Raw genomic sequence first — 15,769 nt, forward strand, 5'->3', positions numbered from 1 at the left:
AAAATCGTTTGAAGTTATTATTAACTTTGGAGTTTATCGCACGGTTTCATCTCGAAATTGAGCGAAAAAACATTTGGCCAGGAGCCAGTGGATAAATCGTTTTCTTTGCGAACAATTTAATATCGAATGTCATGCTGTGGAAAAAGAAACTAGACAATATTATAATTACTGTTAATATCGGACCAAACTGTTTCCTGGATTTGATTAACTTGAACTAATGCTTATCGAGTGAGTAAACTACATTATCATTATTATTCATTGACATTGATACAATTTATCATGGGGTACAACTTCAAGTAATCTGAAGTTCAAAACCTTCTAGTGCAAACTTAGCAAAAATGCCGTTAGTCATGATTTTCTATGCAGCAATTAATATAAATCATAAATACGTACCGTTAGTATGTAAATGTTTCATTCTGCATACTCAAATTTTACATATTTCTACTATTAATCATAACTATTCATGAAAAAATAAATAAATACATATGCATAAACTGCCACTGTTTGTTTTTGTCTGTAACTTCATACTTTTACACACGATACAAAGAATGCCACCCAGATTTATGAGATTACGGCTCTACTTTATTCTTTTCAGCCTATTTAAAGTATTAAACTAGAATATAAATACAAACAAAACATGAAATAAAGTTGAATTTAAAGCAATAAAGTACTTTCTAACGCCACATGAGGGCGCTGCAATGCACTTTTTAGCTATAAATAATAGTAAGACGTAATATGATTGCATTTTATCGCGCAAATATTTTCACCTTTAGGAGTCAATAGGTTCCAATAGAAAAAATCAACACAGTATTATTTTAGTTGTTGTTATATTTTAAAGTTTATATATACATGATTCTAACGTTTTCATTGACATTGACATTTCATTGTCTATTGACATGAGAATGAATACTTAAGATGAATTATAAGCTACTGTATTAATATTCGTATAATGCATCTGTATACAATAATAAATCTATAATTACTCATAACTTTATATATCACACAGTGTAATAATTAGGAAACGATGCATTTTGAGCAGAACCAATTTACGCAAGTAATCCCTATCAAGTTTGTAAAATTTTTCTGCGTAAGCCAAGAAAGTCGAAAGAAAAAGCGCGCAAATTAAGTCTCTAAATTGATGCTATCCATGTTACTGATTCTGGATATAAATAATCTAAATAAATATATTTAAAAACGCAGGTGCTCGCAAATACTAAACGACACGTGAGAAGTAAAAAAACGTAACAGAATAAGGAATGCGAAAAACAATAAAACAAAATGGCATGCAGTATCGCTACTGCGAGCTGCAGCAGGACCTCGGTGTGGGTTCGAGCTGCTCGTCGTCGACAACGAGGACATTCTTCCGCTGGGAGCCTTGCCGCGAAAGGGTCGAGCTTTGCGCTTCTTGTTCTGCGCGCCTTTCGAGCATTTTCTCGATCAGCGCGAGGAATAACTCTTCGATGCCTTCGTTAGCTTTCGCTGACGTGTGCCAATGGAGCGCGTTGACTTTTTGAGCATAGGCGTCTGCCTCGTTGAGGTCCACCTGCCGCTCGTGTTCCAAATCAGTCTTGTTACCCACAATTGCCAAACTAATGTCGGTACCCAGCATTTTGCGCAATTCCTTCACCCAGCTCTTTACTTTCTGCAGGGAGTCTTGATCAGTTATATCATAGACTATCACAGCGCCATTTGAGGAGCGGTAGTAAAGCGGGCCTAGGGCGTGAAACTTTTCCTGGCCTGCAGTGTCCCATATTGCTAAATTGATGCGTTTTCCATCGATATTTAACTTCTTCTTGAGGAATGATGCCTGAAAGAATTCATTTTCATCAATACCTGGCAGTTTGAAAAACAAAACAGTGAGAAAACCATAGAAACATTGTAACTTTTTATCATAGTTGTCTCATTTATATGATATATTAGTCATGATTACACAATGTTAACTTTAGGCGTTTTATGCATAGTACTTACCTGAATAGTTGTTAAATGTTCATTGTTAAATTTGTCCTCAGTGTACCGCAGAACGATGCTTGTTTTGCCGACACATCCTTTACCCAACAGAACAACTTTGAAATCATGTGAGTCCGCCATTATTCGCCGGCTTGTCCGCGAGCATATTTCACCCTAAGTGCGTTATTACTCAAATTTCGCAAGCTTTGCATGTATGGCATAAATATACGTTCCGAGAAAGCCTACAAAATCAGCTGATTGTGACATAGGTATACTGCAACCTGCGACCAGTAAAGTCATAACAGAAAAGCTTCGCGTTAACGCCACCAGGGGTAATTCTTTAAACTAGCTACAACTTATGGATTAAAATATCACATAACTAAATCATAACATTATTTCCAATTGATTGTTTGGTTTCTTCTAGTTAATACTAAACTATTACTATGCACGTAAAATATAATCCTCGGAATGATATTAGTTTAGAAATTTAATGTGGACTACACGGCGTAAAATGCCGCCTGGTTGGCAACATTGCAAATGCCACTGCCCTAGTCAAAATCATAAAAAACTGAAAAATATTCTTGTTTATTGCAAAAAATAAATATATATGAGAGAAAATAAATATGCTATAATATTTTGATTATTTTTATTTCTTATTCTTCAGTATTTGTTTTGTAAATTATGTTAGTTTAATAAATAGACTGATTGTCTAGTCATGTACCGAGTGTAAGTCGACGCATGCGCACTTTAGTCATTTTATCTGTGTTCCCTGCCGTCACCTGTGTTGTATTGGTAAGTTCTTTGTGCCCACTAAAAGTGAATTTTCTCTAAAATTACGAGCAATTAATGCGTGATTTGTGCATCCAATCCTCACACATGTAAGTACACGTCGGAAAAAGTGAGTGTCATTGCGAATTACCGTGTATTTAATTTAAAATCGGCGATTTTATGGTGGCGTCTTGTGGTCGTGTCGGCTGTGCGCGTCGAGTCATACGCGTTCGCCAGTGCAGATAGAGTATGCGTGCATCCGAAAAATTGCTTAACGTTTGCCGACGTTCATCGTCGGTGAAAATCATTTAGTGCATCGGGAAGAGCATCGATCGATGTACAATATCGGACGCAACATGCCAATCTGTTAATATAGCATCGTCAATCCTGGACGCGTCGAAATCCGTGGCAGTTTGTGACTACGTGCTGCAGCAGCACGTAGGCCTCTTTCTCGCAGCTTTCACCCGCCGAAAGCACTGAAAGTACCGCGCGCATTTTCCATGTTGCGATTCGTGAAAATACCGCCCTGTTTCATTAAGGGTTGCAGGATTCAAACATTTGTGAATTTAGCGAGTCATGCCACGATGATCGGGATGGCGCGCAGAGCTTGTTGCATTTCGGGTGCTTTGAATGCGCGTCGGCGTGAATGTCGTTACTCGTTACGTTCCTTGACACCATTTTTCGGCGGTGCGCAAAAAAATGCCAAAAGTAAAATGTAAAATAGAAAGTAAATTCGATTCCGCACTGCTTACGCTGTGCGAGAACAACCACGAGCCCGTAATAATTGTTGTCGCTCAATGCTATCATAAATGCTAACAGCTTTTCGGGCGAATTTGTTACGTACAATAACTCGGTCAGATGACTGACTACCAACATCGCACCAGAAACCTGACTTTGATTTTGTTTGCGATGAGAGGTCTTTTGTTTCATGAATCGGTCTCCGCTATCGTAATCTATTCACTGATAAGGCATTGAAAAAAAAACCTTATCCGTTTATTTTTTTATTTATAAACAATACTGCACAAATGCATAATTATAATGACTTCGATTACAGTAAATTTGTTTTTATCGTTATAATAATATTGAATATTTTAATATTGTGACAGTCGGAGTAATGAAACCAATGAAAACTCGCGAGTAGGTCTCATGGCAGTAGCCGCGCGTGAGTGCAATCGTGATGCGCTTGCACATTGCAATTAATTCTGCATCGGAGAAGGTGAGCCCGCTTTTGACCGGATTCGTAGCGGCGATTTTCGGCACCGTAAGTAGTTCAAGGTGTCTGCATTTAGTCGCGACGTACAGTTAAGCGTTTTCGCCGTGCACAGTGGCACGCATGATCGTATGACGCGCGCATGCGAGTACGCTACCTACCACACATTTCACCGCGCTGCACCGGCAGGGAATATTTAAGTAGCGGTGCGAATAAGTGAATTACAAATCGCTGCTACTTCATGAACGAAACCGTTGGAAAGTCAACGAATGACTTGTAAATTACACGCTGCAATAAATGTAGTGAGTCGAGTAGTTGCGGAGTAGTAGGATATGTAGATGCGTGTGTAAACAGGGTTGACCCTTGCGGCGAGCGTGGTAATCATTGCGAACTTACAACGCAATGACGCGGTGTACGCGCGTACGACGTGCTTCCCATGCCTGCGCGGTGTACGTTTGCGCGTCGACGCGGCCAGTTCATTGTTTGTTCTACTTGCAAAGCTCGCTGCCCTCCTGCTGCCGACATGTTCATCTACCCGCGTTTCATTCAAATAATGGCGTCGCATTTGCCACTTATTTTAGAGCCGTGCAAAATTTCAGTGTTGCGCTAGGTTATGGTAAATGTAAGCGAGATTCTTGTTTATTTTGAAAAACGTGTTTAATTTACATATAAAGTATCTTAGAATAATATATACAGATATTTCTGTGTGGGATAATTAATATGTAAATATTTGAAGGTTAAAAGTTTATTTAGGAATTGAATTTAATCAATTATCTAACAGATCGCGAACGAAATTAAAATTATTTTCTATGGCTCAATTAAATGCGTGCTTTGCGTAGTGTCGATGTACGGAGGGGACGCTAACTACGATGCGCTCACGTCAGATTCGACAAGTACACAATCCAAACGCCGGGTTTTATCCGTGTTTCGGTGGGGTGAATGCCCTTCTCACGAATTCTTTCTTAACTTGCTCACTTGCATGCGTCTCGGTCACATTATTTTACTTACCAATCGGCGATAAACGCGGATCGCACTAGTCATCTCACGAGCATTGAATGTTTCGTAGACTAACACGAAAGCGAAACTCAGTAATTAACTTACACCGACACTGTAATTGTTTCAACCGGTAACATTACGACCCATTTCACGATTTTCCAATCAGTGTAAAATACTAATGCATCTGAAACAATAAAATGTAATCATTTTAATTTATCGGAATTTTATGTTTATCTTGTAAGAGTCAATTGATCAAGGGCAGTTGACAAGCCGCGCTCGTAATTGTGCATAAATCACAATCTCCTCAATTGGTAAATATTCCGAAGCGATAGGCCGCGGTTGCATTGGCCACAGTTGCAAACCACGCAAAAATAACATGCGATGGCGCCAAATTTAAAAATACCACATTCCTACAACCGCCTTCACAAACAACATCGCTGCGTGAAGATGATACCGCTGCGAATGCGGCGAACGAAAACAAAAGAAAATCGCAACAATCACACGGCGCGCGCCGGTTGGGCCTTACACTCGGGCAAACATGTTTATCGCTCGCGACGCAACCGTTTTATATTTAGATTCTTGCGCGACGCGCCACAAGCCGGTCAGTGGCGACTTGTATCGGTGCTCGGTAAACAACATCGTAATCGTACGAAAATCGAGAAAATGCCCCAACAAGTCGAGCTCCACTACAAGCACAATAACGACGACGTGTCGCTGGTGATTAGTGAATGTGTAAACGAGTAGATCGAAAGAAATGTGAGCACCCACGCGTTTGGAAATTTGATCCGCATTTCATTCGTTGCGCGTTCGTGCGCCGCTGCACGTAGCACACACGCGCGTGCCCGCGGATGCAACAGGTGAGAAGAGAAGGCTGCCAGACGCTTGAGAAGCATGAGAAGCACGGGTGCGTATGTTGTGTCTCGCGCGATGCAAGTAGTAAGCCTTTTGAATCGGCTGCAAATCGCAGGCCAATGAATGCGAGCTGCGTACGGGACCGGTGCTATTTTTAGAACGCGCGACTTGTTTGTTGTTGTTGTTGCCGTCGTATTGCGGCTGCAGCAAGGAACGAAAGTGGCGCAACGCGCCTCGTAATCGGGTTTTGTGCAAAAATGACCAAAAGGTGTAGAACCACTTTGCGAATTTGAATTAGAACGGGTATTCTCAACCGTCAAAACTACGCCGTAGATATTTAAAATTTTATTTTAAATGGTACTAAATGTTTCATTCGCAACCATTTTTATACTTATTATGATTAATTTCAATGCCACGCATAATAATACATAACGCAAATATTGACTGTTGATAAGCTCAGTGAACGTTTGGTTCATTAAAATGTCTCCAAACAAACCGATTCCAATTATCTGTGCATTATCGCGCACTAAGTGATATCATTCAGTAGACACACATTTCTTGCCTTACTTGAGTTAGCTCTAATCGCTACGGTACTTTGTCAATATTTTGGTGGTAACGTCACAAACAAGGTCATAAGAAACGGTTGCTTTTCAATTTTATGAGGATTAAATGTACACACTATGAAATACTGGTTATATTAATACACCGCTTAGCAAAAGGTGAACTTGTTTTCCACCCTCGAACCTGACCGTCTGGGAGCGCGCTCGTCTAGCCTAGACGGAGCAAACTTACCACTCTACACCTGCCCCTTTTTATTGTAACCTGGCGTTGGCTAGATACCTACATGCGTTTAACAAGAATTGACCTGACAGTTTCTTTTATCCCCGTCAGGGTGTGACAGATGTATGCGATTCTATCTATAGTTGAATTTCTTTCTTACAGATTTGCTTAGTTAGTGAGCTGTAGTCATCCCTTAAAATCACACAAAATGTTTTCGTTCCACAAGCCAAAAGTGTACAGATCGACGACGGGTTGTTGTATTTGCAAGGCGAAATCTAGTAGGTGAGTACACCACGCTTATTATATATTATTTTTATTACCCGTTGTGTTTATTTACGGCAGCATACTAATGTTTGTAATTGTTTATTTAGTTCTAGATTCACTGATAGCAAGAAGTATGAGAGCGACTTTATCAAATGTTTTCACCTAACAACGCCACGGCAAGGCGAAATCTGCAATGCTTGTGTTTTATTGGTGAAGAGGTGGAAGAAATTACCACCGGGCTCAACACGTAACTGGCAACATGTAAGTAATTCTTTTAAATATGTGGTCAAACAGCGAATAATTGCAGCACGCCATGGAAAATATAACAATTGAATGTTATTAGTCAGACGCTTAGACAACTTGCAAGACATCTTAAAGTTCTCAATTTTGAATCGAAAAATATTGCTCTACGTGTATTGTAACGATGCCATTGTTTAAAATGAATCTTTGGTATCAAAATCAGGTGGTGGACGCACGTGCCGGGCCAGGAATGAAGTCGATGACCAAGTTCAAGAGTAAGCACAAGAAGCAGCTGCTGGAGGATGCCGCCGCTGACGGTGTTATCAAAACTACCGGAACTGGCGTCGGCCGAAAGAAGAATCATTTTGAGAGGGAGTACAGTCCTCTGAGTGACAAGAGTGACGGAACGCCGGACGCCGATATGGACATCGCCATGGATTATCTTGAGATGGCCACAAGTGGAGGGTCTAGCCGCACCAACAGTCCCGGTGGCAGTGATTGTGAAGAAACCGTTCAGGTGAACAAGCAATCGCGTCGGCATAAATCGCAAGCAAAGCGACGTGTTGATAGTTTACTGCCGATGGTCAGCGAGTTCATTGATATGGATATCTGGAAGAAGTAAGTTTATTTTAATCATTTTAATCGTCTATTAAAATCAAATCATTTTATTTATAAATTCTATTTCTATCTGATTTAGGGTGAAAATTTGTTGTGGTACGATTTTTGAGAGTCCAAATGGCGAGTTTCTGGTCGATTCACGATTTTTGAAGCCTTGCGGCGCACGTTTGAGCTGCAAAATGAATGGCGTTCTGCCGAAGCAGGAAACTGAAATCTCCGCTGCGAAATCGTTCTCTGACAGCAGTTCGGACAGCGGCTACGACGAGTCGTCCAATCAGGGCAATGGCGAAAACGCGTCCAATTTCTCATCAGGCACCGCCACCTCGAATGCTAACGCCACGCTCAAACAGCAGAAGCAAGTTAGTATAGCGTTAGCCGGACAAGCCCCAAATGCCAATTAATGCAAGCTCTCTCTAGATTGTTTTAATTTATTGATTATTCTATATTTACATATATTACCTATCAGAACTATTCATTAACGATATGAAGAGAAAGAAAACGATACATATTTAATTCTAATGGAATACGTTAAGTTTAACCACGACGGGGCGTGTTTCTTACGTAGAATGATGAATTGTAACAAATATGATTATACTTAACATGAATGAAGGTAGATGCTTGTGATTGTAAATTTTTTGTTGAGCGATTAACGGAGCGAAAATGAGTTCTGGCGCGTGGGAAACACGCCGAGTCGTGGTCTTCTCTTGCCGACAGTACAAATATGCGATATTTTAAAATTGCACGGCGTGGCTTGCATCACTTTGCACCGGCGAAAAGCGACTTGCAAATTTTATACGCTTCACACCGTCTGTCTGTGACAGAAATTCCAAGACTTAAGTAATTGTGGAGGTATATTAATATTTACACCCAATGATGCTACAATAATTAAAAGAAAATTATGTTCATTGCACGGTTGTGCACATCAAAACAATAGAAATTCTTGAATATTTATTTTCATACTAACGAAAGCATTAACGCAATCTACGATTGGGTCCAAGACAACTGTAAATTTTGTTTCTATTCATTGAAAGCGTGTCACCACGAAATAATTCAAGAACTGCAAGCGCCGCGAAGTCATTGAAAAGTTTATTTATTTTCTCTTTAATTTAATGTCATTCCTGATGATTTACAGCGGCGCATTGGCTGAGCGTGGTGATCACATTACAAACAAATAATTAAGTGACTCGTCGATCATATCACAATCATTGTGTCTTCTTAACATTATACAACTTAATGAGAGAAATCAACTAATCTGCACTTAAGTAATTAGGTATGTTACAAATGTTAACTGTGAACTGCCAACTCTTTGTATAAGATGCAAACAAAACAAACAAAATGTGTTCCTCTTATAATTAATGATTTAATTATTGAAGAAAAATGATGAAAATGGACAAAAATAATCGAGAGATTAATTAAGCATGTTACTAAAAAATGTTATTAAGAAAATGAAAAATTGAAAAATATAAAAAATTGACGAGACGAAATATTACACATAAACCGGAGCGGATGTTTCCTATATGATGGGGTAACATTAGTAATTTATATTCAAATGAACTGATCCGAAGCAGCAATATAATGATCGTAACAACTAGGAGAACATTGACTATTAAAATTGAAAGACGCATTTGTTAATGGGCAAATATGAAATTGCATTTGAAATGAGAACGTGAATGCCGAAACGAATTAGCAATGTAACGCCTACAATTGATAGACTGTAAGCCTAGTCCAGTAATCAAATAACTGCAATCGTAGAATTATACAAGAGAAATTATTATACAAAGAAAGCGAGCAAATATCTATAAATATACAGAGATACCAAAACTCAATACACAAAGAAATACAAAGTAATTAAAATATAAACTGCTTCAAAAGAACATATATAAAGAGTGAATCTCTAGTGTCACAAGGACGTAATCAAAAAGATGATGTTTGGTCGGCATTTTTGAAGTGAAAACGTACAGAAATTTTGCAAGATTGATATGATAAGATGAATAATTATGTAAAAGATACCAGTCATAAGAGCCTGAAACTGTTCGGTGCCTTGATCCACCTTAATAGTGTTAAATCACATTGAAATCAATTCGGCAAACGATTTTCACTTGTAGCTTAGCTAAATGTATCATTTGATGACTGAATTTCCTCGCATGATAAATTTAGCAAGTAATGTTAATAATACTACAACACCAAAAGCGAATTTGCTACAAGTAGTAATCGTGCGTTTTGCGTCCAGCGAACATAGAACAGCCGATTTGCAATTTGGGCCTTGTGCACATAATAATTAATTAAGCGTAAACAAAACTGAAATATGAGAATAGGAACGAATTAAAACAGAGCTAATACGCCTATTTCTTGATAGAAATTTACGGCACAACGCGAAGACTACATAAGATTGAGTACGATGATAAGTGAAACGCGATATGAATATTTATTATTAATATATACATACTATTGATGTAATTATAAAACAAATGTTTGATATTTGCGTTAAGACGCGAGGATCTCAAGTTAATTAATCAACAATTATCCATCTATTAGTTAATTAAAGTTAAGTCAAATTTCTATCTAATTAATATTCGTAGGCCAATGCATAAATACACCACAAATACCAGAAGTCTAAATTGTTCGTTGACGTCGACGATCGGAGACGCTTTGTTGTCACTCATATGTGAATCCAAGGCGATTTCTAACATTTTATTGAGAGAGAAGGTTTATTACCATTTCCAATTTTACCTATCATTTATTATATGCTTGGTTGATTATTATATGATTTAGAAATTGATTGATTTATATATGAGAGGAAGTATTATTATATTTGTATAATATGCGTAATTTTAAGCTCGTAAAGTTGGCAACAAATTGAGTACTTTAAGTGGTACTCTGGAACTATGGTCATGAAGGAACAGGAGAGCGTGCTAGAGCATAAGAAAATAGATCATAATTATTTATTTTATCACTTTTTTGTTTATTTATCATTTTAAAAACGTGTACCAACGAGGATGCGTATCAGTGCGATTTCTTTTTTGGGCAACGTCTTGTTTATTGTACATAGTGCATACAAATCAAATATTTCGAGATGTATTATTTAATTGTTTCGTTAATTATTTGTATACCGTAATTATGTTTTGCTGTCAAGTCAAGCAAAGCTGAATGAACAATATTAGATCTCTTGTCAGCCATTAAGTCAATATATTATGTACGTTGCCACGCTTTAGAGGAAATACATTTTACTCTGATGCCATCCACGAAAATTATGAAACGTTTTGTTGTCAATGCTCGGTCATTATAAAAGACACGTTTTACATAGTTACAATCAGTGTTTTATTTGAACACTTACTAATCAAAGGACTCTGATTCTGTGCGGGAATGATCAATTAATTAGTTAAATGAATAAAGTTTGAAGAAATTATTTGACTAAATATGACAAAATATAAAGGGAAATGCAAAATAAAATCTGTAATGTGCACACTTTTTAGGCCAAAATATTCGAAATTTTTATAATTTTATAAGAAAAGTTGAAATTTTATAAAAAACTAAAACCGAAACCAATGCGGAACGAAAAGACATAGATAGAAATGGGACTAATGGGTTATTTTTATAGTAAAGAATATACCAAACGTAAACGAGTGTAAAGTATAGAGAAACAACAGAAAATACTAATGCCAGTAAATACTATTGCAATTTCGATAAAGTATAAAGGAATTGCTTGATGCATTAAATCACATCAATCGCAAAACACCAAACGTTGCTCTTCCTTAAATTGATAATACTCAAAGGCTTTCCATCTGGCAATATTTGTAATTTAATTGGTCAAACGTGTTTTAATGCATTGATGGCTCTGGATGTTGTAATGCTTTGTTTGAAATGAACTCTTGTGTATCACAGTACTGAAGGATGGTGATAGCTGTATGTGAATTATAGCTAGGATCGAAACACGTTTGCCAAATACTGTGAGGTACCCAGATGTTACTAAAAGAAATTGTTGAGAAGCGCAATAACTATTGTAATTTTTAAAGTAAAAATTGAATCAGCAATTGTTAAAATATTATCTTGAAGCGTTTAAGTTCGTTTACGGTTGATGACGAGGTTGACCTATAATAATATGATATGCCCTGATCTAAGAATAATTAATTACGAGATGAGATTTTATATAAAAAGAAAACATAGAAAGTAAAAGGAATATTAGACGTGCGGTGTTTTTCGAAACCAAGTTTCTTATACACGAAAAACTTTTGAAACTAATAAATTAATATTACGAAAATAAATGGGAAAACTAGTTAAAATGAATTGTTAACTGTATTAAAACGCACAGTGCGTAACAAAGTTTGCGTTGCTTTGTGCATGTCAACACATTTTTGTGGAAAATCAAATTTTGTTACGCACTGTGCTGTGTCGTTACATATTGTACGAAAGAGGAGGCTTGAAAAGCCGACTAGTCTTAAGTGAACTTAAGAGTTGCATGAAGCAGACTTCTAATCGAATTTTGTACATTTGTACACGACTTCATATTAAAATGTAATGCAGTAAAGGGAACACAAACAGCGCCCACGTTAAAAACCGTTAGTTCGATTAAATAATTTTGTATCATACAGGTTTTCACTAAATTTTATTAGTAGTGATATGTTATTTACTTACCAACAGTTGTAGTTTTGTTCGAACATTCATGAAATCTACTTGAGCGTCTTGAGATGTTTTCACATTGTTTTTTTTTTAATTATTGTGTATATTTCTTTTATTTAAGCGTGTGTATTATATGAGAAACTTGAACGCATTTCCATTTTCGTTTATCTCTCGCGCGAACAAATTGATGCTGATCGGTTTGTTGCTGCGAAATTGATTTGTAAGCAATGCATCAAACTACTTGCATTGTGTCGAATTGTGTATGTAAGTGTCCAAAAAATTCCATGAAATGTGAAAGAATATTACTTATTGTAACTAGTATTATAAATAAACATTTTAAATAAAACCTACATCATAGGAAATAATATCTTAATTGTGTATTTTAGTACATTTTGTATAGTACGAGGGTAGTCCGATAAGTATTTAGCCTTTTAAAGAAAAACCAAAAATTTTGGAAACCTATCATTTTATTTCTCAACATAGTCTCCTTCTAGCTCGATACACTTGACCTAGCGATGTTCCAACTTTTTTAACCCGTCGGAAAAAAATGTTTTCGGGAGGTTTGCAAAATATGCTTCCGTGGCGGCAATGAGCGACTCATTTGACACAAATTTTTGCCCGACGAGTGATTTTTTCAAGTTTGGGAATAAAAAGAAGTCACACGGGGCCAAATCTGGCGAATAGGGTGGATGTGGCAGCAATTCATAGCCTAATTTGATCAATTTGGCAGTGGCGATGTTGGAGCTGTGGGCCGGTGCGTTGTCATGGTGGAAGAGCACTTTTTTTCTGGCCAAATGAGGCCGATTTTTCCTTAATTCCATGTCGAATCGGTCCAATAATTGGGCATAGTATAGTCCTGTAATTGTTTTGCCCTTTTCTAGGTAGTCAATGTAGATTACCTCTTTTGAATCCCAGAAAACAGTAGCCATCACCTTTCCGGCCGATGGGACAGTCTTCGCCTGTTTCGGAGCACGTTCTCCGGGTGAAGTCCATTGTTTTGACTGTTCTTTGGTCTCGGGTGTATACCAGTGGATCCATGTTTCGTCAACAGTTACAAAACGACGCAGAAACTCCTCGGGATTGCGCGAAAACAGCGCCAAACACTGCTCGGAAGTGGTCTCACGGTTGCGCTTGTGGTCCGGAGTGAGCAAACGCGGCACCCATCGCGCCGACAGCTTTTTCATGCCCAATATTTGATGCAGGATATGACCCACGCGGTTTTTTGAGATGCCTATTATCTCAGCTATCTCGCGCACCTTTAGTCGACGGTCTGCTAATACAAGATCATGGACTTTTTCACGTTTTTCTCGGTGGTAGCTGTTTTTGGAGCACCTGGGCGTGGCTCATCAAAAACCGACGTGCGACCACGTTGAAATTCATTATACCAATTTTTTATGGTTGCAATCGAAGGAGAAGATTCACCGTATACAGCATCCAGTCGGTTTTTGATTTCACTGCGCAATTTCCCTTCCAAAAACAGAAATCAAATCACCGATCGATATTGCTTTTTCCATTTTGCCTAAATACGCGGACACGTCAACTCTCAAACGCGATCAAACCAAAACTAAACGTTTGATTTGGTTTAAATTTTAACTGTGGCCCTCTATATAGACGTACTACACGATAGTACATTTCTTTTTTGGATTTGGCTTCATCGGGCGCCAAGGCTAGGTACTTGTCGGACTGCCCTCGTATATTGACAACATGGTGACTTATAGTTTGTGTGCATCCTTCTATCATTTCAGGCACAGATCAGAACTTGTAAAAAATATTTCTAAGTGTTGGGGTCTGTTCTAGGAGAGTCGACCCAGGAATGGCTCTTGCTCCATTTAGTAATATGGGTGATAGCAATACATATTCCGATGTGAAGCCATCTTCTGATTTAGATACGACACGGCCGAATTATGAAGGATTGGATGATTCACACCGTTGATAGTTGATAGTAAGGTCGTGTGCCAACGTCGCGCCGCCTGCTTTGCGCATCTATTACAATTCACACACAAGGTCGCTTGCCGGCTTTGCGCATCTATTGCTTTTATCTGAAGGGTTCATGCGGCAGGCGCAGAGTCTTACTGTGAACTGTCGCATCGTAAATTTCAGTCAGAGATGGCACTAGCATGAACTAAACATCATAAAATAGAATTGTATTCGTTTTGAAGGCAAATTTATTATCAGCGTTTGTGTATAAACAACTTTCTTATCGCATTCGCCATGCGAGATGCTACGCGTAAGATTCTCGTCGCGCTATCGCATGCAGCACATTTTAGTTTAGTTCTTATTGCAATAAAAACGTGTCTATTGCAATTCGCGCACAAGGTCGCGTGCCATCGACGCGCCGCCGGTTTTGCGCATCTATTGCTTTCTTGTTATAAACTGTCGCGTTGTTGCTTGCACAGTTTGCAGCCAGTTTCGTGCCGGTCTCTGGTTGGTCCAGACGTATCTTACGCGACTCGTATTGTTTGTCCGGACATCTGCTTTCCAAATTCGCATTATATTCGATCATCAATCGACTATAGTAATGTTATTTACTGTTTGCGCGTATATAGTCCATAAATGCCGGTTAAGTGTCGCCCCCATGTGGATTTTATATTCATCATGAGAATGACCCATCGTGATGGTGTAAGTAACTTTTAACTAAACAGCACAGCTTGTTTATTTTTCTTCGCTGTGGGATTATAATATTACTAAACTGTATGTAATATATATGTTTTAACTTATGTTTTCTCTTTTTATTTACAGTATTTGCCGTGCTTTGGAGTCTATGAGTTTTGCATTGGTAAGTTTATAATTCAATTATATTTTTCGTTTTAATTTCTGCGTCCTTTATGAGTTTTTTTTTTTTTGTATTTACGTTGTTTTCATTTATCGCGTTCCACCCCGTGTTGCAAATACATAAGGTAGTCGCGTACCTGCTGATCTCAAAATTAACGGTTTGGTTTTTCCTTCGCTTACAAATACGCAAGAGTTGTACTTGAAGATGCAATACAGCGGAACTCCGCCCTAACCATTCCTATCCCTTTTTTTTTCTCGATTTTTCAATTCCAATTATTTCGGATTGAAGATTCTAAAATTCGGAAAATTCTTCATAAAATATGTGCGCCGTGGTACTCGTTGCGCTAGAAATTGTAGTTTTTTTTGTTATAACACGCGAACGCGGTGACACAGTAAGTTCGAAATTATGCTCCCTGATTGAGAATTTATTTCTGTATCAGCTTGTATTAAAATTTATTGCCATAAAATTCAGTAAACTCGAGTTATATTGACAGTTGTGTGTGTGCGCAGTAGTACTCGTTGCGCTAGAAATTGTAGTTTTTTTTTGTTATAACACGCGAATGCGGTGTCACAGTAAATTCGAAAATATGTCCAATCCTCTCTATCTCTTTTAGTTTAGAAAATATCGCCATCGAACATGTTTCGATACAATGAGAAGACCCCCCTCATTGCATGATTTTTTCTCATAACCTATTTTTTAAAATT

The 15,769-nt window shown here is 38.0% G+C and overlaps 2 protein-coding genes across 5 annotated transcripts; one reads left to right on the forward strand and one right to left on the reverse strand.

Annotated features, from left to right (window-relative positions):
* Window positions 1–810: 810 nt before the first annotated feature.
* On the reverse strand, window positions 811–2,245 carry Rab21 (RAS oncogene family member Rab21). The gene is made up of 2 exons (XM_065304302.1): window positions 1,969–2,245; window positions 811–1,807 (listed from the first exon to the last, which is right to left on the reverse strand). The coding sequence occupies exons 1-2, from the start codon at window positions 2,086–2,088 to the stop codon at window positions 1,295–1,297; spliced, it is 633 nt and encodes a 210-aa protein (XP_065160374.1). The 5' UTR covers window positions 2,089–2,245; the 3' UTR covers window positions 811–1,294.
* Window positions 2,246–2,702: 457 nt separating this feature from the next.
* On the forward strand, window positions 2,703–12,665 carry LOC135793365 (SIN3-HDAC complex-associated factor). Of its 4 annotated transcripts, none has more exons than XM_065304298.1 (5): window positions 2,703–2,739; window positions 6,716–6,835; window positions 6,925–7,078; window positions 7,281–7,675; window positions 7,755–12,665. In XM_065304298.1, the coding sequence occupies exons 2-5, from the start codon at window positions 6,762–6,764 to the stop codon at window positions 8,074–8,076; spliced, it is 945 nt and encodes a 314-aa protein (XP_065160370.1). In that variant the 5' UTR covers window positions 2,703–2,739; window positions 6,716–6,761; the 3' UTR covers window positions 8,077–12,665. The 4 variants fall into 4 exon arrangements, with proteins under 4 accessions (XP_065160370.1, XP_065160371.1, XP_065160372.1 ...); XM_065304299.1 differs by having other exon boundaries at window positions 2,716–2,825; XM_065304300.1 differs by lacking the exon at window positions 2,703–2,739 and adding an exon at window positions 5,434–5,825.
* Window positions 12,666–15,769: the final 3,104 nt, after the last annotated feature.

The sequence above is a fragment of the Atheta coriaria genome, unplaced genomic scaffold, assembly GCF_025399875.1.
Source record: "Atheta coriaria isolate IRGN ID8LTWV9N9 unplaced genomic scaffold, Caltech_Dcor_3.1 hic_scaffold_6_pilon, whole genome shotgun sequence".
Taxonomy (NCBI): Eukaryota; Metazoa; Arthropoda; class Insecta; order Coleoptera; family Staphylinidae; genus Dalotia; species Dalotia coriaria.